Here is a 20,154-nt window from a genome sequence, read left to right on the forward strand (position 1 = left end):
TGAATCAGGGGGATCTGCCGCGTCCCCGCGGCCGAGTCCGAAACAACCCGTTTCTCTGTCTCTCTCTCGCACTCGCAGGGCGTGCCGCGGAGGCGCGAGAGAGACGGAGCGACGAGGCGGGCCGTCCAGATTCAGCCCTTAGGGGTAGGAAGCCGTGATGGCGCATATGTTAACCCAACCCCCTCCCTCCCCCAGTGCACCAGCACTGCGTTGGGCGATGCGCGGCTCGGACGGCCTGGATTTCGCACCGCGGATTGACTCCCGGAGAGCGCTCGGCGGTCCGGTAGAACGCTTTCCGATTTAATATTTAGCGGCCCGGCTTGATGTACGACCTGCTGCAGCGCGGCGGCCAGGTGCGGGGGAGTGCCGGTCGCTCGTTTGCTATGCGGCTCGGGTTCGACTCCCGCCGGCGCGGATATTTTTGTGTCCGTTGGGGCGTTGAGGTGCACCTTTGTCGTGTCGGCGCGTGTTCCATCGCGATGCCGCTGCCGATGGCGGCTTCCTGCGTCGCTCTGTCTCTCTCGCACTCACGGGGCGCCCCGTCTAGGTGCGAGAGAGACAGCGACAGCGGTGACAGACGAGCCGCCCCAAGACCGTCACCCACCACAGCGCCAACGGCAGCCTCCGCCAGCGGGACGATTCCGGACCGCGTCTGCTCGCTCTGTCTCTCTCGCACCCTACCCGCGCCCTGCGCGTGCGAGAGAGACAGAGCGACGCGCCTCTGCCGCGCTCCCCTTCCGGTCCAATAGAAGCCCGAAATAAAGGCCGGCGAAGCCATCTCCCCTCCTGCAACCCGACAGTGCAGGCGTCTGATTCCGAGCAGTGCGTCGCCGCCGTCGCCACTGTCTCTCTCGCCACCTGCGGGCCGGCCCCGTGAGTGCGAGAGAGACGGCCTGCTTCGCCTGCTTGTCTCACTTTGCCGTCTCATCTGCGTCGCTCATTGGGAGGAAGTGCGTTCGGGGCGCTGTCGGCGTGGCGGCGGCTGACGGCGTACTTACTGTACTGACTGTACTCGTCGCCGGCGGCGCGTTTGAAGGCCCCGCGGTGGTGATGTACGCATCCGAGCAGTGTAGGGCCTAGGGGTGCAGACCACCAATCATTGCCTATTTTAACGGTGGGGGAGAAGAAGGCTGTTCCTGAGTCTTCGCACGTGATCACTCCGCGAAGTGCGCGGCGGCGGACGGCACTCGGCCCTCCGTGAGATGCATTGCATACCCGCACGTCTGTCTCTCTCGCACCGCTGTGCGGGACGCCCCGCGAGTGCGAGAGAGACGGACTGCACAGATGCAATGACCGCGGGCCGCGCCTTGCATCTCGCCGCTTCCCTTTCCCTTCCCCCTCCTCCCGGTTCCCTTCCCGGCGGCGTTTCCCTGGGCCGGGCGGCGCCGCCGACGCCCAGCCAGTGTGCCGCCAGTCCCTTACGCCCTCGCACGCCGCGCGCGTGCCATCCCGCGGGACCTCCCGGCCGACGGGCCACCGCGAGGCTGTGCCGCCGTGCCGCTGTACCGCCGGGCCGGGCTCCCCTCCGGCGACCGATCGCCTCGCCGTGTCGTTGCCGCCGAGCTCTCCGCGCACAGCGAGGCGAGTCACCAGGACGCCGCGGGCGCAGAGTCGCGAGTCGCGGAGTCTCCGTGTCGCCGCGGGCGCCGCGCGACCTTGGCTCGCTCGCTTGCTCGGCTTGTCATCGCGTTTGGCTGCGGGACCGAACCGAACCGCCACTCGCAGCGTGTCGCCGCCGTCTGTGCATCTCCGCGTCGGGTGTGCGTGCGTGTGTGTGTTTGTGTTGGATTGGGCTGGGCCGTTTGACGAGTTGCCGAACTTTCGTTCGCAGAACCCGCATCTCACAGTGGAGTCCCCGCTCTACGTAAATTTGCCTCACTCCGAGTCAATTTTCCCTTTCCGAAAAATGTTTCTACCGGTGTGGCGACGGCAGTGCGGCTGCAGTGGGACGACACTGGGTCAGCCGACGGCGGCCGGGGCCCTGCATCGGGGCCCTGCACCCTCTGCGCCCTGTGTGCGGGGGTTTCGCCCCAAGCCGTACAAAGTCCTCGGTGATCCGGTTGGCGAGAGAGAATGCGGTGCCCTGCCGCGCCACGCCACGCCCTGGCTGCGCCGGTGTTGCGTGCACGCCGTCTCTTCCCTTCACTGCGCGCGCGGTGCTCGCGGACCCCGCAGAGGCCGTCTCTCTCTCTCTCTCTCTTGCACGCGCGACGCGGGCGTCGATCGCCGCTGCGGTGCTGCGGAGCGACAGAGAGGGGCGACCTTTTATTTTGCGGACGTAGCGCCGCGCGCGGAGCCCCAGCGAAAGCACCGCACTCGCACACTCACGCGCACTTACACACCAACAGTACACATACAAGCTCCGCACACAAGCGTCGAAAGTCCCCATGTCTATAGTGTAGGGCTTTGGGTGAATCTTCCGGCCAATGACTTAGTGGATATCGGTGGTAGAGTCAGCTGAAAGTAGTCGTGTTTAACACAGCCTGTTGTTCCTAGAAAAATTTGAAGTTATGGTTTTTGTGACGAACTTTGCGCGCTGGATGTATGCCAGGATTTTTCGCGTCATGACCCTCCTGACAGTGGACGCCCCTCCGCCCCGCCGTTTCGGCTCACACTTTGGCGGAGTGCAGCGGGAATGGGGCCCTTTTCCTATATTTTTTCCCTTTCCTGTCTGGCGGCCTTTATGGCTTGTCCTGCCGGCATGGCTGGCGCATGGCTGGCTCTTCTGGCTCATGCCGGCTCATGGCGGGGAGGTGAAAGCCCCGCCCGGCCCGGCCTGACGGGCTGGTGCCGGCCGGTACCTACGTACGTGTGCGGGGAGGGGGGGAGGAACCAGCGGGGGGCCGCCAGACAAGTAGCAGGGAAATTGGTGAATACGCTTATGGCGGGCGGGGCCCTGCAGGCTGCGTCGCTCCGTGAGTGCGAGCGAGACGGAGCGATCGCTCGGCCTGCATGGCCAAGCCGCCGATTAGATGTGAGTGGCTCGCTCGCGCATTCCTCTCTGCTCGGTAGCTCCCCGGCGGACGGACGGACAGACAGACAGACAGACAGACAGACAGACAGACAGACAGACAGACAGACAGACGGCGGCAGGGCGAAGGCGCCGGCCGTGGGATCGACGTGGGATCAATGCCCGTCGACTCAGAAAAGGGGGAGGGGGTACTCGGTACTCGGTGCTCGTTGGGTCGCGTGCGGGTTTGGGGAAGTCTTCCTGCATCACACCTCCTGCCGCTGGCGCCCTGCTGGCGCCCTGCTGGCGGCCGAGGCGCCGGCGGAGGCGCCTGCCTTCGGCGCACGCATACCCACTCGCACACAGACACACACGCACGCACACTGGCGTGCACTCGCTTTCGCTCCCAGCCCTCTCCGAGTGAATGTTTTGAGTGAAAAAGTGAACTGTGCAGCGCGCGGCTTCGCTAGGCTTCGCGAAGGAGTGACACTGGAAATGGATTGCACGGCGGCACTCGGCCTGTGAGGCGGCCCTCCGTCGTCCTCCGCCATGTACATGTACGTGGACGTGCTGTGCGCGCGCGCCCCGCCGCCTCTGCCGCGCCGCCCCCGGCGCCGCCCCCAGGACCGCGCGCGCGCTGGGGCGGTGTTGCGCCTGGAAGCCGCCCGCCGCCCCCACCGCCCCAGGCCGGCGCAGCAGCAGAGCCCGCCCTTCTCGGTGAGAGAGAGTGAGACGACGCCTTGTTCGTGACGAAGCAGTCGGGGAAAATTATTGGCCCTTCGGCGCATGATGGAAGAACCCGGAAGACCTTAATGATGGCTTTAAGGGACCCTTAAGAACGAAGCGACGGGCGCTTAGTGAGTTTTAATCCGAGTTTAATGGGTCCCTAGTGTCGCCCGGACAGGTTTGGAAGGTGTCTGACTGGTTCCGCACCTTTAAGGACTCGTCCTCATCTAGGGGCCCTTCACCGGCCAAACCTGGAAGCGGTTCGAGCGGAGCGCGCGCGAGCCCCGCCGAGCCGAGGAGGGGGGTGGGGCGTCTGCCCGAACCGCGGGGGCACCGTGAGAAACCGCATGCCGCGTTGCCACTACACTGCACTGCCACTGCACTGCCGCCGCCACCACAAACCAAACCGCGGCCCCTCGGGCCCCAGGGCCTCGGTGCAGCGCGGTGCACCTTCCCGACGACGCTTCCTACGCCACTGTTCCGAAATACGGTCGGTAAGGCGTGGCGGCACGGCCTCTGTTCGGGGCTCCTTGTTGGGCGCGGCGTGCCTGTCTGCCAACATGACCTGCTCTGCCGTTTGTGTATGACTTGCCGCGGCTGCCGTCGGCGTCGTTGCGTCACCGGCAGACAGACAGACGGACGGACGGGCGGCGGCGAACGCGACAATGCCGCGATGTTGACTTGCACGTCGTCGTCGTGCTTGCGGTCGCCTCGTCCGTGGTGGTGCATCGGCTGGATGTGGGTCGAGCAGGGTGCCGGCGTGCCGGCCCTCTTGTCCGCGTGGCGGCGTGGCGGCTGGCTCTGGCCCTCTGGCCGGGCACCTGTTTTCAGTGGCGCTGCGCGCTGCGCGCCCTCGGCCACGTCGGGGAAGCCCTACTACACCGTGCTCCACGCACGCGGCCGCGCGGCCTGCAGCTCGTACTCGTGTGGGGCCCCACGGCGTGGCACGGCACGGCGGTGGGCATGTGCACTGTCAAGAGGCGCGGCCTGGTTGCTTACAGTGGCGTCGCAGCGGGCACCGCACCGGGGGCGTCGCCCTCCGCCGAGACGGTCCAGACGAGCTCCGCCAGGACCGTGGCCGCGCGGCGCGGCTAGGCCGTGGGGCCGTGGAGGAGACGCGTGCGGGAGATTCACTCACTGTCTCCCCCCCCCCCTCCTCCTCCCACGCAGGGCCTGCTGGCCTGCTGGCCAATCAGCGGGATGACTCTGAGCTAACCCCATTACGTCGCGGACCGGCCGCGCGTCTTCCGTCTCTGTCGCTCGCGCCGCTCGTTGCGGCTTTTAAGGGATGAAAGTGAGAGAGATGGCCGCACTCGGTTCGTTTGTCTCGTGCTAGCCGCTCGTGTCGCTGGAGTGGACTCGAGGCGCCTGCCCTGCCCTCGGGCGTGCTCCACGCGACGCGTTCGTGAAAAATGGGGACAATCTGCCCGAACCGTCTGTGCGATTTCGGCCGGAGACAAATCGTATTTTTATCTGTCAATCTGGCTTCGACTCATGCAAACCAGCGGCATTTATCTGTGAATCATATATGTGGGGCATGGTCCGCGTTGTAAATCCAAATCTTGTTTACTTGCACACTTGCGTTATACAGTAGGAAGGAATTTTATCAGTGTTGGGTCTGAAGTGGCCGGGTTTGCTCGTCCTGAATTATTTGGGCCGCTGCGCCGCCCTTCACCCCGCTGGGATGGATGGGGGAAGGTGCCCTGTGCACTGTACCCTCCCTCTTTGGAGGTGTGGTGTTGTGTTCTGCTGTTTTGGAGCGCGGGCGACGGACGGTCGCGCCCGCTGTCCCTTCCCATAACGCTACGCAACGCTAGGCAACGCTGGCTAGCCGAGATCCGAGCGAGGGGGCGGGGCAGGGCGGGGCGCACAGCCTCGGGCGTGTACTTGTCCTTGTGCTCAGGAAGTGCCCCATCAGAACCACTCCCAAACTGCTCATGATCGCCTTGCCTTGCCTGGGTTGCGTCGCGTTGCGATTGTGATTGCGATTGCGACGTCGGGACGCAAGTCGCAATGCGCCTCGGGCGTGCAATGCAGCCCTCATGCGATGACATTTTCGGTCTTGTAATTGGTGGTTTTGTTTGACGTTGTTGCAGGCGAAGCAGCGTGCCTCGGTCAAGTGGCTTCTGTCAAAGGCGTACAACAACAGAGTCCCGGAGAACTTCCGGGAACCCTTTTACAGAGACCATGAGGTGAGTGGCAGGACCCTGTCGCCTGTCGACGTTTTTCTTATTTCCACTTTGATTTTTTTCTGAAACGCCCGCTTTGTCTTTCAGGACCAGGAGCATCTCAAACCACAAATTGTCCATGCGCTGGCGAGTGCTGAACTGTATTGCCTTGCTCTCTCAAGTATTTATGGAGATCCGAATTTTCACAATCTCAACCATTCGGGCATCATACAAGTCCTCCTGCGCAAGGGCATTACCATTCCAGAACCAGCTGATTGTCAGATGACAGAGACAGTCCTCATTCAAACTAATCCAATGAAACTTGTGAGTATATTTGCCCATGGTTTTTTATTGGAATTTCTTTAAAATACTTTGCAGACGCTGGAGTTGTTATTTAACTTTCATTTTCCTCTTTCAGAGCGCCCATGTGTCAATGATGGAGGCAATGATGATCTTGTACGCTAAGGAAGTTGCCACCTCTGACCGGGTGCAGGCCGCCATCCAGAGGTTTAGTCACCACGCTCGGGTCAGTCCGGACTCAGCCCCAGCGGAGCCAGAGTACGCCCTGCTGAGCTGGGTCCGAGAAGCGGTGGCAGCTTTGAGACAGAAAATCAAACAGGAATCGGAGCAGCAAGGAGGCGGGGTGAGTCTCGGCCTTCATCCGTCTTTTGTCTTCAACAAGGATACACAATAATATAACGGTGGTGCTTTAATTTTCCTTTTAGGATAATCAACCAAAAACTCCGCAATTCCCAGAAATAAAGGAATTAAAGGACCTCAGTGACGGTGTTGGTCTTGCTGCACTCGTCTCGTTTTACTGTCCAGAAGAAGTGCCATGGAAGGATGTTGTTGTCAGCTATTTACCAACTGTGTCAGATTCTGTTAAAAATCTCATGCTGGTTCACGACTTTTGCCTGCGGTGTTTACCTCACTCTGTTTTCCATTTAATGCCTGAAGATATTTCTTATCTTCGCAGGTAAGGTTTACTACTTATTCTCCTTTTTTAATTGGGATTTTTCTTTCCTCTTTTTTAATTTTGCCTTATGTTTCCAGCTCAATGCAACAAAATTTAATAGTCTTTCTAGCTGATCTTTTTAATGTTTTGGAAATTCATCCTGTAAAATGTGTTCGGTTTCCTGGTTCTGAGCGAACGCAACAGAGTCTTAAAGAAGGTAAGTCTTCCTTACATAGTTTCATGAGAATGGTAATAAAATAGTGTGGTTATGATAAAGAATGCATCCCAACTGTGGGCTGGAAGAATATTATGTTTATAATTTTAAAGGGAACCTCAAGTTATTTTTTTTTCTTCTTAACATAACAGTCAATTCACCTTGCATGCTCATGCATTAGAAATAATTTATTTTTAATCAGGAAGCAAACAAATGTTTTGTGTGATGGTGTTTTCATCTACCTATAATTCCCCACCAAACAACCAAGGCAGTCTCATAACAACCTTTCAGATTGATTTTCTTACCTCGGATCCATTTCCCTTTGCACTGTGTAGTAATGGACACAAATTCTAAACATTTTAACTTTCAGAAACATTTAAAATCAACATTCATTTCTGGATGTCCAAATTCTCACTGTTTTAATATTCAAAATGCTGGTCTTGTGTGTCCATTACTGTACCTGCTTCTTTTTGCCTTAATGATGTGGTGTGGTTACTTTGATCTCTTGCGGCGTGGCGTGGTGTGATTCGTGACATGGATGGTTCAGCTTACCCACGCAATAGTCAAGGCGTGGCACACAAGCGCTGCCTCCCTCAATCAGTGAGCGTCATACCGGACTTGCGCAGCAATTTGTCTGACATCTCCAGTCCTGGCTTCTCAGGCTCAGGAGGCTCAGGTATGGAGGGCGCTGAAAGCAGAAAGCTGAAAGCAAATACAATACTGCACGGCCTGTGTAGCAGGGCAGATGTAGCTGTCTCTTCTTGACCCCTTGCTGCTGCTCCCCGTTTGTTGTGTGCGCTATTTGCCCTGAATGTAGTTGTAGCTGTATGCATTGGATGCCAACAAGTCTGTATTACTTGTTTAGTTTTCCAACAACTGTTGGCAGTCTGATATTTACTATCTTTTTCTTACCAATCATAATAATTCTTTTTTAGCTTTGGGTGCGTGTTAATACCAATGCTTTGTCTAGCCTTGTTAATACAATTTTATAAATTTTCTCATTTTCCTAGTGTTGGAAAATGAATTTTTATTATGGTTCCTTTTTGTTGTTCAAATTCATTTCTCTTCAAGTGCTTGCTTACATGAAGATTAATGCAATTAAAAGTTCAAGTATTACCTTCACATCATTTCTTAGAATTTTAGTCTTTGATTAAGACAGTTTAATTTAGTTGAGGACTCTTGGCTTTTTTATTTTGAAGCCCAGTCCGTATTTAAGTACTGCTTTCCCCACCTCCTTATTTCCAGGATGACATGCATGGCCGTTTAAAACTAGTCTAGTGAGATATGGTTCCGTAAATGTGTGCCAATAGCAATTTGTTAACAACTTGTTTTTGTGTCTGTTGGTCCCTTTTTTAAATTAGTTTGTCTTAGAGGTGTTTGCTTCATGCCTACTCTAGTGATGACTTTTATATAGATAAAACATTATGGGGGGCAAAATTATATGTGTACTTATTTTTTATTGATTGATCTATTCTGTGTAATGTGATAGCTGCTTTAATTTTTATGGTAACTTTCTCTGCTTCTTCATAGTGCAGTCTGAAATTATCAAAAATTCTTCCAGAAATATCTGTAGGAAAGCAGTGTATGGTGGGGGGCTAGCCCTTTTCATAGCGCTTAAAGTGTACTGACCTGCCCTTTGATGCTACATCTTTTTATTTGTTTCTTGTTAATTTGCTCGCCTACAGTCTCCCAATTTTCCCTGCAACTAACAATTTATTACCTTTTGATGTCGCCATGTTTTGGGCAACATCAATTTTGTGTTTTGTGGCATCGTCAGTTAAAAATGTATCCAGCATAGACTCAGTTTGTTCATTTTTTCGTCTTTAAATCTGTATCCAGGCTCGAAATCCACAATTCACACTGGCACGTCATCTCTGAAGAGGTCGCAGAACAGGGGCTCTGGAGATGCTCTGGACGACAGGTTGGTGGAGCGTAGTGCCTTGCCCCATTGCGAGTGCCTGTCCCTGTCTGCGTCTGACCCGTGTTGTCTGTCTCTCTCGCTCTGCAGGAGTGACGAGGCCTTCCCGGTGCACCGCGGCCGCGGCATCCCCACGCTCAGCTCGGTGTCCACGGGCGGCGCGGGCGGCGACGAGCCCACCGCCCCCGCCAGGACGCGGCAGCGGGACCGGGACCGCAGCTCGGAGAGCGAGGCCGACAGGGACGCTGGCGGAGGGCTGAGCCTTCCCGCCGGCCGGCCCAGCAACTGGGAGGACCAGCGGAGGAGCTCCTACGCCGGCAGGCGGAGCAGGAGGAACTCGGTAGCGGAAGAGTCACAGGTAGGCACTTTGCTCATCTTTTCCCGTAAAGTAGCGTGTTTTTCTTTTCCTTGTTTCGTGTCGCTTTGTGTTTTTTGAAATTGTTTTCTTTGGTTTTGCTTTGGTAGCAAACACTCCTTCCTTTGGTTTGGAGATCAGTTCGCACACTGCATTGCAGCCAAAAATCCTTTGTAAATTTTTTTTTTCCTGTTCACCCACCGCTGTTATTGGAGCACTTGTGTTTGTTGTGGGTTTTTGAGTAGATACGCTACAGTACTCTATATGCATGGTTATGTGCACATTGCAGCTCACGCTAGAAAACTTCGGAGGCTCACATGAAAACTTGCACCTCTTGGGGCGTAATCCTGATAAGGAACCTGCTGTCCATATCGGCCGCAGTTTGAGCAGTAATGGTACGCTCAATGGTCCCTCTCGACCAGGCAGTGAGAAGAGTGACCCCGAGAAACCCTATAAGCAGGTACACAATCGCACCTTCAAATTTGCACTGTAATTCTTGCCCATCCTAGACTAAGATTGTTTTAAATTTCCATGCTGCCAAATTTCATTAGTAATTTCTTTTTATATTTTAAAAATGTATGTAGATGGTTTTAATCTGCTTTTGAGAATTTTGTGCATGGCAGTTTTTTTAATTTGTTTCTATTTCTTTTGGAACAATCTGTATGAGAAGTGCCATACACGATTCATGTCTTAATTCAAGTTATTTTGGAGTGTGTACGTCCTGTTCCTCAAAATGTGTGTTCTTATTTTGTTTCAGGGTGATAGTGTAGATGGTGATATAACGGAATTGCGTCTACAGTCTACAAATTTTGCGGAACTTTCTAGACATAATAATAAATCTAGGGCAGAAGAGTCAACATTAGGCATACATATAGGCTACACTACAGAGGAATCTTCTGGTCGCTCAAATGGTCACAGTGCACCACCAGAAAAGAAGACAACTACCTTCGCCGCACTTCCCCAAACGAACATTACAACTACATGGAAACAGCAAAGCTCAAATCACACCTCATCCGAACCAAGTCCTAATTCAGGTATGTTGTGTTTGGCTTGTGTCAATTGTAATAATGAAATAATGACTGAATCTAATCTGATTGTTCTTATTTAGAACACATGGTGGAGGATGCTGGTGCCAATACCGGTGGGAGTGGTGGCAGTCCAGCTATGGCATCTCAACTATTGAATGTCCGTTTAAAATTAGAAGAAAAAAGACGCCATATCGAAAGTGAAAAGAGAAAGATGGAACTCATGTTGAACAAGCAAAGACAACGAGTGGGCAAAGCTGCCTTCCTTCAAGCTGTTACTAAGGTTTGCAACCCACACAATATTTTTGGTTACGGTTAAGGTTTTATCCAAAATTCACTGAAAAATTCACTGAGCAGGGGTAGTTGGGTTTCATTTGTCTTAGATCATTAACACGTCTTTTCACATTTCCTATAGTTCTATTCCTGTTCCCTTAAGAAAGTATGCACCTAATAAATCAATTTGCATGTCAGTACTTCTGTTAAATGAGTTTTCAATCTAACTTAACCTGTCAAATGGTTTCCAGTTTAGAATAATGTTATAAGAATCATTAAAGTGTCCCTTTTTTCTTGTGGTTGTGGTGACTTTTTTTTACTTTTTCCATTGTGCTCTCACTTCTCAGGTTGCGGTCTTGTTTTTCCATTTTTTTAAAAGTAGTCAAGCGTGTGTTTTCAGTTTTATTTGAGGAATGTGGTGTGACCTTCTAACATTGGGTGCATGTGGTATATAACATTTTCAGGACAAAAAGCAACTTGCAAAGAGTCCCGGATCAGATTCCAGTAAGGACAGCTCAGATAGCTCAAGCAAAGCTTCCAAACAGGTATGGTTTCAGGTTGCCTGTCTGCTTTCAGTTCTGTAGATAATTATTGGTTCTTCCACCACTCTATAAATGCACAATAGTATTTAAGAAACACAAATCTTTGAAACTTTTTAAAAAAAATGCAAAAATGTTTTAATGTTCCTTTTCTTTATATGCTGTCACTTTCTGAAAATGGTTGAACAAACTGTGATTCTAATAAAATTAATCTTACAGGATGGAGATGATGTTCTTAGTCAAGGTGCAGACATGGACAACATGGATGTTGAGCATTACCAAGAGTCTATTGCACAGTAAGTAACGCGAGTGTCCTATCATGCTTTGGAGTTAGCTCATGACCATTAAGTAGATTATAACATTCGTCTTATTTCTCTAACTTTCAGAATGAACACAAGCCTTCATGAAATTCAAGCGGATCTGCAGCGCCTTGCCACTCAACAAAATCAAATTCAGCAGCAGGGTTCTCAAACAGGAAATATGAGCCAGCATGGGCAGCCATATGGACATTCACAGTCTCAACAGCCCCATTCTCAGTACCATCAGGAGCAATCGCCATATCAGAATCTTCCTCCAATTCAGCTAAGAACTCATCCAACATATCAACAGCCACCCATGCAGCAGCATATGCAGTCCCAGCCCATGCAACAGCACATGCAACAGTCTCAGCCCATGCACTCTTTGATCAACCAACACCAGATGGTACATGGTTACTCCAACTCACCACCCCTACAGCAGAACGCATTCTCTCAGCACCAAATGAACCAAGCACCCCAAAACCAAATGCATAGTATGGTAAGGGTTGTCCATCTATGACTTTGTTTTTATCCTGTTTGAAGCTATCTTTTAACCTTGAATTGTTCAATTTATCCCAGGTGAATGCATCTAATATGCAAAGTGGGTATGGGTCCCCTCTTCACCAGCAGCAGCACCAACAGTTGCAAAGCCTTGTTCAGCAAGGAGGCAATCAATTTTATCTTCATGATCCTCACCAGCAACCGCAGTTTTCTCAACAACAGTATCAACAAAATCAACCACCACAACACCATATTCCACAACAGCAACATCAGACGCAGCCACAGCAGCAGATGCAGATTGCCCCTCAGTCTCAGCAAGGGCAACGGCGAACTTGGGGCCAAACAACTGCTCAGCCTCATCCTCAGGACTTGCGCACTTGGGGTGACATGTGAGTAGTGACTGATGACATCCTAGCGCGAGGATTGTGGCTTTTGTTTGTTGCTTTTGTCAAGGACTGGCTTTCTTTGTAAAGATTTGCAGATGTGAATTCATGCCCACACCCGTCGCATGTCTTGATAAGAGAGTCCGAGTCAAAACCCAGGCACATAAAGCACGCTTTTTTCTTTTGTAGGAGCGGAAAACCCCATTCTGGTTTTTCTCTTCACCAACCCATTAGCAGTGATGTGAGATACCATAATGGTGACCACCCATCCCATCACCCCAATCCCTCAGTCGGACTGAGCAGCCTGAATGCGTACGGAACCCACCATAATCAGCAGCCTCAGACCATAACTCACACCTCAGCCTCAGCCTCAGGCTTTGATCTGCATGGAGATGTTGCCCCCACCCCACCACCGAGACGTGCACCCAGTTCAGTCAATGCTTCACCTCAACATCGAACTACTCCAACCGTTCACAGGTGCTTTTGCTTCAAACCCCTGACATGCATTTTAATTTCTAGCTTTTTTAAAAAACATATGTTTGCATTACATCTTGTTTTGCCATGTTCCATTGGTTTTCATTGATATGCAATTCAGCTGTGTGTTTGTTACGTGTCAGTTTAGTTTTAATGACTTATTGATGTTTTCCCTCTGCCAGAACTCCTGAGGTGAAACCACGGCAACATACAGCTACATCAGATGATAGGAACATGCAAAGGAATTCATCAACTGTTCATACAGCGTTGCCTACACCTCCTGTAGATGATATGGAGCCCCAAAGCATATCCTTCATTGGTGAGCCACATCCTCAAGGTTCATATCGCTTTACTTACTCTCTACTAGGCTTCATTGAAAATTACTAAAATCAATTTACATTTTAATCATCTTCCATTACTTATTTCTCATTGCTTATTGCTACTTGCTCTGATATTGAATACAGCAACAGTTTTATTTGAAATTGAAAATTTGGTCTTGGTTTGGTTGCTTCCATAATAAAACAAATATTTAACACTGCAATAAATGTACACAAGAGCAATAAGCAAGTGGAAAGATGTTGCACTGTTTATAATGTCATTAATAATTCTTAACAATCATGTTTTACTGTCACTTGTGTTTCACTTGTGTATTCTGTTGTATCAGATATGCCTAGCGGTGATGACCTCACATCTGGCATCAGTAAGCTCCAGATAACATCAGGGAGCAGAACATACCGCATTCCTTCTCCTACTAGACCAAACAGTGCAAGGCATCCCCTACCTCAACACAATGACAACAACAAAAAAGGCTTTTACATGTTTGGCAACCAGGTAATCATTGTCACAAGAAGACCCCACTTGCTGACCCAATTTTGTGTTATTTTACATTATCTTTTTATCCATCTTGTAGAAGGGTGATGCGGGTGTTGATGAGAATGTCCCTGAGGTTCATAATGAACCCGAAGAGCAAGCAGTACCAGAAAAAGGATTTTATATATCATTTGATGAAGACACCACTCCTAAAAGACCAAAGCCACCTCTTCGTGTGAAAAAGGCTTCTCCCAAAAAGGTATGTATCTTGAACTGACATTTTGTCCTTGTTTTCAGAGTTTTTGCTTTTCTAAGTGTGATTTTCTGCCCTTATCAGGAGAGAGCTGTCACCCAAGTGCTGGATAGCAGTTCATTGTTTGGAGAACGAGTGGATAGGGAACAAAACGATTTCCATTCTCGTTTGCAAGATCAAAGAGAAAATGCCTCACCTGCTAGGAATGTGAACAGAGTGGACAGAGCTGATTATTATAATGAAGCACCCTCAAGGTATCCTGCCGATGAAGTAGTGCCTCACCCCCAGGTTGCTAGTCGGCTATCCAATGAAGCTAATTCTGCGCCTCACCGAGATCGCAATGAGAGACGGTCAGGTAGTGAAGACAGTGAGGGAGCCAGCGCGGGCGTTGGCCTCGTTATAGGCAACGAGTTGGCGAACCCTGATCCTGTAAGCATTCTAAATTGTAAAGAAGTAGGCGTTTTTAGTGTATGGGTCAGGAATCAATCAAATTTTTACTCTTTATTTTTTATTTCCCTGCAGAATGCGTTGGATGAAATGGAACGGAGAAAAGAGCGCATCATGCTCTTGTCTCTTCAGAGGCGACAACAACAGGAGGAAATGAAAGCTAGGAAGGAAATGGAATCTCAACAAAAAAGAGAGGCAGAGAAATTCAAAGAGGAAGAGAAAGCACGGAAGAAGGAAGAAGAACGGATCAGACGGCAGGCCATTCTTGAACAGCACAAGTTAAAGAAAGCACTTGAAGAAGCTGAGAGAGAGGTGTTTATCCTTTCTATGTTCTTGTGGATGTACTCTCTGTCAAGCATCTTGTGCATTTATTTTTTTATTTTTTTTCCCCTCAGGGTAAAACTATTGACAAGGATTTGTTGAATTCTGTCAAAACAATACCGAAGATGAGGAACAAAACTGTCACCCGGCCCAGGCCAAAGACTATTCACGTAGACAGTGGTAATGTTAATCTTGCTGAGGGCTTACTTTCACCCAGTCGGGGGAAGAAAGGATCCACTTCCAATCTTGCAGGTGAGTTGTGCTGATTTTTGCCTCGTCACAAGCCTGATGTAGACTCATAGACCTTTTGTACTATCCTAGTTATAGATTATTAGTTACTTTTTAAAATGCTATTTAGGCGTGCCTTCAATTTTTATTCGGCCTTGCAGAATTGATTTAGGTCTTTTGTGCTTTTTTTTCTCTTGAGGAGATAGACATTTTTAATATTTTTATTCATCAATCAGCTTAGTATTCCCGGTGCATTTTTATTTTTTTTGTTGGCAACTAGAGGCTGTGCTATAGTTTAAATCAATGTGTTTTGATCAGCTTGTTACCTTTTCAACTTATTCTTTTGTGTTTTCATCCCTGTTTTATTTTTGCATGTGCCTTTGCGTACGCTTCTTTTCAATTATTTTTTGCTGTGTGCCTGCACTCAGATTCCAGCTTAACACCTAGCATGAGACGAGATTATTATCGAGGTTCCACTGATAGTTTGGCTGAACGTCAACGCTCTGAGGAAAGGCAAAGTCGCATGAGGCCAGGCCGTAGCTACTCCCTTGTTAGAGGTGAGGCATGGTTGTGATTTGATTTATATCTGTTTGTGCAGACACTATTGCTTGTTTCATACCCTTGACTTTGTGTTTTGTATCCAGCTCAGCATTTCTTCCAGTTTTGTTTCGATTACAGAATTTGCTTGAATTGTAAAGAGCTGATTTTTATTAATGTTTTGTGCAGATTCTCCTGATGATGGAAGAGGAACATCCCCGAACAGAACTAATGCATTAGGTCGCCGAGGATCTTATAAGACTTCCAGAGGTGAGCCTTACTATATTTTGTTATCAACCCTGCAATTTATTAATGCATACTCAAAGATTCTTCTTGTATTGTGGGTATGTTCTGTCCCTAAGCGATTTTTAAAAAGAAATGAAATGGTATACCACTATATTTTTCCAAAATTACTTCAATTGTTACAATTAAACTCATTGAACATTATCTATATAATCAATGAGGTGATGAACAGGTTAAGAAGTTGCTTAAAATCATGAGCTCATGAGTCTCCAAATTAGGTACACATCTGTATGTCAAACACAGCGTGAAGTGTCCACCACATGATTTCAGATGTGCCAGAACCACAACCACGTGGAAGACCCAAATATTCAACCTATCAGTCCAACATGCGTGCACGCAAGTCAAACTCCCTCATGAATTTGAGCGGTAAGGGCATTCCAGCCATTCAGTGTCTTGACTGGCATGCTGCCATGCTTCTATTTGGGCTGCTATTGATGGGCCTAAAATTTAGGCTTTTATGGTGTGGGAATCTAAATCTCATGGTGGCTGGTATTTCTGCTCTTGTAATCTGATTCTTTTCGGTGTTGTTTTCTTTTATTGCTTCTTTTGAGAAAGTTCATTCCCCTCTAGGTCATTAGACATCTAAAATCCTCATTTTGTTACCGGTTCATCCTCTAGTTCATTAGGTTTTCGTTTTTACCTAAATTGTCCTGGTGACATCTTCTCTTTTATGCTCAGTCATTATTTTCTTGGGAGTCCCAAATTTTTTTAATGTTAATTTTTGAACTCTATTTTTACTTGTGGGTTTCATACTGCAGGATGAATTAGTGCCAGACATAGCCTAACTTGGATTTCATTTAGTTTAGGACAGAAAACTTCATAGTTGTGAATGTTAGGCTAAATCATCATGTATGCATTCTATGAAGGTAGTATTGTGTAATAGGACACAGTAATTACAGATTTCACTTAGACTTCTATTTCCCCTTCAGCGCTTAACTGGTTGGTATTATTGGTAAAGTGATTCTGGTGGTGGTATGATCTTAATTTTATTGTTCTGAAATTGTCTGCAATAGTGAATGTGTGTTCTGCTCTGTATTGTTATTTTGTATAATCCCAAATCAAATTCTCTCATTTATCTTTTTAATTATTCCTATGGAAAGTATTGTTCTACTCACACATTTTTACCTTTCAAAGATGTTACCTTGAAGTTTTTTTAAAGTTGTTCGGTCCCTCAATCTTTTCTGAACTTAAATGCAAGATGACCTGATGTTCCTACTCATTGTTTCTTGACCGCTGTAAGAAAATTAAAAATTAATGATTTGATGAGATGGTCTTTGAGAGTAACCCAAAACTGGGAGTTCCCGAGCTCGTAGATGTGCAACTGTAGTCGAAGTGTGTTGAAGTAATGCACATGAGGTGGTTTGTAGCACGCTTGGTGGTTTGTGTGCAGGTTCGAGCACAGACCAGGACAGCATGGTGTATCGTTACACAGATACAGACTCAGGCCTGGGCCGGGCCACACCACCTCGTCGAGCTCCTTCGCCTGGCATGAGCTCGGGCCGACACCTCACTTCACCTTCAGGTAGTGTGTGGTGGAAAACGTAGTAATGTGTGCAAGAAATCAGTAGTTTATAGCTGCTTACAAACAACAGCTTTGAGTGAAGTGTGGAAATAATTTTCTCTTTTGTTTGGTGAATTAATCCACCAATTTCAGTTAAATCTCTTATCATACTGTTATATTAAATGCCTCTCTTACCTACTACTGTATTATGCAAGTACCTGCAAAAAATAATAATTTTGAACAGCTTTTTATAAGGTTTGTGACTTTACAGGACCTGGATCACTTCCCCCGGGCCTTACATCAAAACGAAGAATGTTTGATGACGGTTCAAGTGACATCAGCTCAGCCACGAGCTCAATGCTGGATTACAATGGTAATTATTATCTTATCAAGCGTTAACCTATACTGTGTACTTGATTCCAGCATCCTTTATTTACTTATTCCTCATTCACAGGTCCTCGTTTATACAAGCAGCCAGCAACCAAGTCAAATCGTGGCATTATGCTGAATGCTGTGGAGTATTGTGTATTCCCAGGAGCAGTGAATAAAGAAGCCAAACGTAGGGTTCTTGAGGAAATTGGCCGATCAGAAGCAAAACATTTCCTTATTCTCTTCAGAGACGCTGGTTGTCAGTTTAGAGCCCTCTATTCATACTGCCCTGAAGTAGAAGAAGTGCTGAAATTGTATGGCACTGGTCCTAAGCAAGTAACCGATCGCATGTTCGACCGATTTTTCAAGTAAGTATTAATTTTGTTGTCATGCTGTTTCATCTTACAGTATGGCCCTATGTTAATGGGAGCTAATCCTCTTGCAGGTATAATTCCGGAGGCAAGTGTTTCTCTCAAGTGCACACCAAGCACCTAACTGTGACAATAGATGCTTTCACAATCCACAACAGCCTTTGGCAAGGCAAGAAAGTGAACTTGCCTAGCAAAAAGGATATGGCCCTCGTAATTTAGGATTAAAACCGTCTGACACGGTTGTGAGCGCTCTGCTGGCAAGGCCGCTCTCCGCCGTGCCAGCTAGCCATGCTGCCTGCTGTGCACAAATTAAGGGCTGTATTGAGATGCCATAAACATAAGCAAACAGTTGTCGACTAGCGCTTAAAGGCCTTAATCAAACTACCTGTAACTTAAATTATTTTAAAGAAAGAATTGGAAGCATAATATTGGGGTTTCTGAACCACCATCCCACAAATGATGTGGCTGTAAACATTCCTATTAAACATGGACTGAAAGATGTGGAGTATACATTTTGGGCTGCTATGTTTGTTTGTTGATACTCTCTTCTTTTTTTTTTTTTTTTTTACTGCCTTTCTTTTTACATGCGTCTTTTGTATACCTCTTGAGCCAAATGCAGCTGCCACTCAAACTGATCTGGTGCTTTTAAATTGTTAACTAATCGCTTCCAATGTATTTGAGCAGCTGTGCAGTCATTTGCAAGTATATCCTCTTATAAATGTAAGCAGTTCCTTTATTGATCAGTTCCATAAGCAATGTACTTTGCTAAAAATGTGCGTCTCAATTTGTGGAAGACTCAAGTTTACAGTGAAGAGTCTCCATACCTTGTTTGGTAATAACTGTGATCATTTGGTTTTGGTAGTTAATTCCAGAATGTATATCCTAGGATAGTCTACTTTTTGAAGATGGTCTTCTTTTACTGAAGGCATTCCTATCCAGACAGTCTGTACCAATCGAATTCAGTTCTTCGTCATAGCTGCAACAATTTGTACCACGTGATTTTGATTTGATTTTTAACTATTGTAGTATTGAATTTTTGCATTGATTGAACAAAGCATGTATTTTTAACAAATTTTACCGCTTTTGCTGTAAAGGTCTTTTACAATTATGTGAAAAAAATGTGTCCCTGGGTTTTATGGAAACAAACTTGTCCATACAATGCAATAGCTCCAATGTTACACAAACGAGTCAATAATGTAGTCATATTATTGGAAGTAACCCTGTAAAGGTTTGTTTAGTGTGTTTAGTTAATGCTCTTACTTGTGCTGACTACAAATTCTGTAACTTTGATAACTACATTGCATCAAGATTCGTTCACACTTTCTCTCTTCTTTTACCATATTCTGTGCCAATCTTATGTTTGCACATCTGTGTGGCTGTAGTCAGTCATGAGAAAAAAACCATTTTCTGCCCTTGAATTGTTGGCTCTGGGTTTTTTTGCAGGAAGTTAAAATTTCGGTGACTTTTAATGGCCTTTGGAGCAGTAAGATGTTGGTTAATTAAATGTCATTGATTATTTTTACACATTGTATTGTAGTATCTAATGTATTGAGTTTACTGCACATCCCCATAGTTAGGATCCAATTAATATTTACTCTTGCCATCTAATCTCAGTCATGTGGAGCAGTTTGTGTTATGTTAAGTTACTAAACGTTAATTGTGCTTCACCAACCCTGTCAAAATTTACTTTTGAGTCAAAAAAATAAAAAAAATAGTTGTAACCATAGATGCATAGAAATTAAAATCCACTTCCGCTATTTTAATAGTGTCAAGTAACTTACACATTTAAGGAAATCAAACTGAATGAGAGCAGCTGGTGTGAAACATTGTGTGGATGAAGTTGTATTAACAGAACTTATACTCAATTATTTTATTATTATCCTTATTACAAGAGACTATGTGCAGAATGGTTATGTAAATGGGAGATTTTGTCTGACTGATGTAAATGATAGCTATCATTGTTAATGCTTAAAATGTATGCTTTCAAACTTTCTGTTCAAGACCTACTAATTTGTATATGTAAATATGTTTTTGTTTTTTATATATGCAAATATTTATTGATCATTCTTACGAACTGGGTCAATACTACTAGTGTCCTTTTACAATGAAGAAAGAACTACCATAACCCTTTTCAGCTGCTGAAGTACTGTACTTATTTTCTATGGAAATACCTAATAAATTTCAGGCTGTTAATAATTTTTATCCACGTGTTTTACTTATCTCCTTGCATCTCCCTT

At 47.4% G+C, this 20,154-nt stretch overlaps 2 protein-coding genes across 10 annotated transcripts in view; both read left to right on the plus strand.

Moving 5' to 3' along the window:
- The window catches only part of LOC117639274 (patronin), a 35,999-nt gene extending 15,880 nt beyond the window's left edge, over positions 1 to 20,119 (plus strand). The window contains exons 2-30 of one of the 9 annotated variants that reach the window (XM_034374786.1): positions 5,773 to 5,868; positions 5,953 to 6,168; positions 6,263 to 6,487; positions 6,570 to 6,820; positions 6,898 to 7,016; positions 7,561 to 7,689; positions 8,853 to 8,934; positions 9,022 to 9,289; positions 9,576 to 9,746; positions 10,044 to 10,320; positions 10,395 to 10,594; positions 11,049 to 11,129; positions 11,343 to 11,419; positions 11,510 to 11,918; positions 11,999 to 12,309; positions 12,493 to 12,780; positions 12,960 to 13,114; positions 13,442 to 13,608; positions 13,688 to 13,846; positions 13,925 to 14,269; positions 14,363 to 14,599; positions 14,683 to 14,860; positions 15,265 to 15,393; positions 15,563 to 15,643; positions 15,947 to 16,042; positions 17,067 to 17,198; positions 17,449 to 17,550; positions 17,632 to 17,914; positions 17,992 to 20,119. In XM_034374786.1, coding sequence (XP_034230677.1) covers positions 5,773 to 5,868; positions 5,953 to 6,168; positions 6,263 to 6,487; positions 6,570 to 6,820; positions 6,898 to 7,016; positions 7,561 to 7,689; positions 8,853 to 8,934; positions 9,022 to 9,289; positions 9,576 to 9,746; positions 10,044 to 10,320; positions 10,395 to 10,594; positions 11,049 to 11,129; positions 11,343 to 11,419; positions 11,510 to 11,918; positions 11,999 to 12,309; positions 12,493 to 12,780; positions 12,960 to 13,114; positions 13,442 to 13,608; positions 13,688 to 13,846; positions 13,925 to 14,269; positions 14,363 to 14,599; positions 14,683 to 14,860; positions 15,265 to 15,393; positions 15,563 to 15,643; positions 15,947 to 16,042; positions 17,067 to 17,198; positions 17,449 to 17,550; positions 17,632 to 17,914; positions 17,992 to 18,136 — 5,409 coding nt within the window. In that variant the 3' untranslated portion in view covers positions 18,137 to 20,119. The remainder of the gene's footprint in view (positions 1 to 5,772; positions 5,869 to 5,952; positions 6,169 to 6,262; positions 6,488 to 6,569; positions 6,821 to 6,897; positions 7,017 to 7,560; positions 7,690 to 8,852; positions 8,935 to 9,021; positions 9,290 to 9,575; positions 9,747 to 10,043; positions 10,321 to 10,394; positions 10,595 to 11,048; positions 11,130 to 11,342; positions 11,420 to 11,509; positions 11,919 to 11,998; positions 12,310 to 12,492; positions 12,781 to 12,959; positions 13,115 to 13,441; positions 13,609 to 13,687; positions 13,847 to 13,924; positions 14,270 to 14,362; positions 14,600 to 14,682; positions 14,861 to 15,264; positions 15,394 to 15,562; positions 15,644 to 15,946; positions 16,043 to 17,066; positions 17,199 to 17,448; positions 17,551 to 17,631; positions 17,915 to 17,991) is intronic. The other 8 variants (XM_034374787.1, XM_034374789.1, XM_034374791.1 and 5 more) reach the window with 8 other exon arrangements.
- The window catches only part of LOC117639275, a 380,425-nt gene that overhangs the window by 74,747 nt on the left and 285,524 nt on the right, over positions 1 to 20,154 (plus strand). The window lies entirely within an intron of this gene.

This window comes from Thrips palmi, unplaced genomic scaffold (assembly GCF_012932325.1).
Source record: "Thrips palmi isolate BJ-2018 unplaced genomic scaffold, TpBJ-2018v1 HiC_scaffold_11, whole genome shotgun sequence".
NCBI lineage: Eukaryota > Metazoa > Arthropoda > Insecta > Thysanoptera > Thripidae > Thrips > Thrips palmi.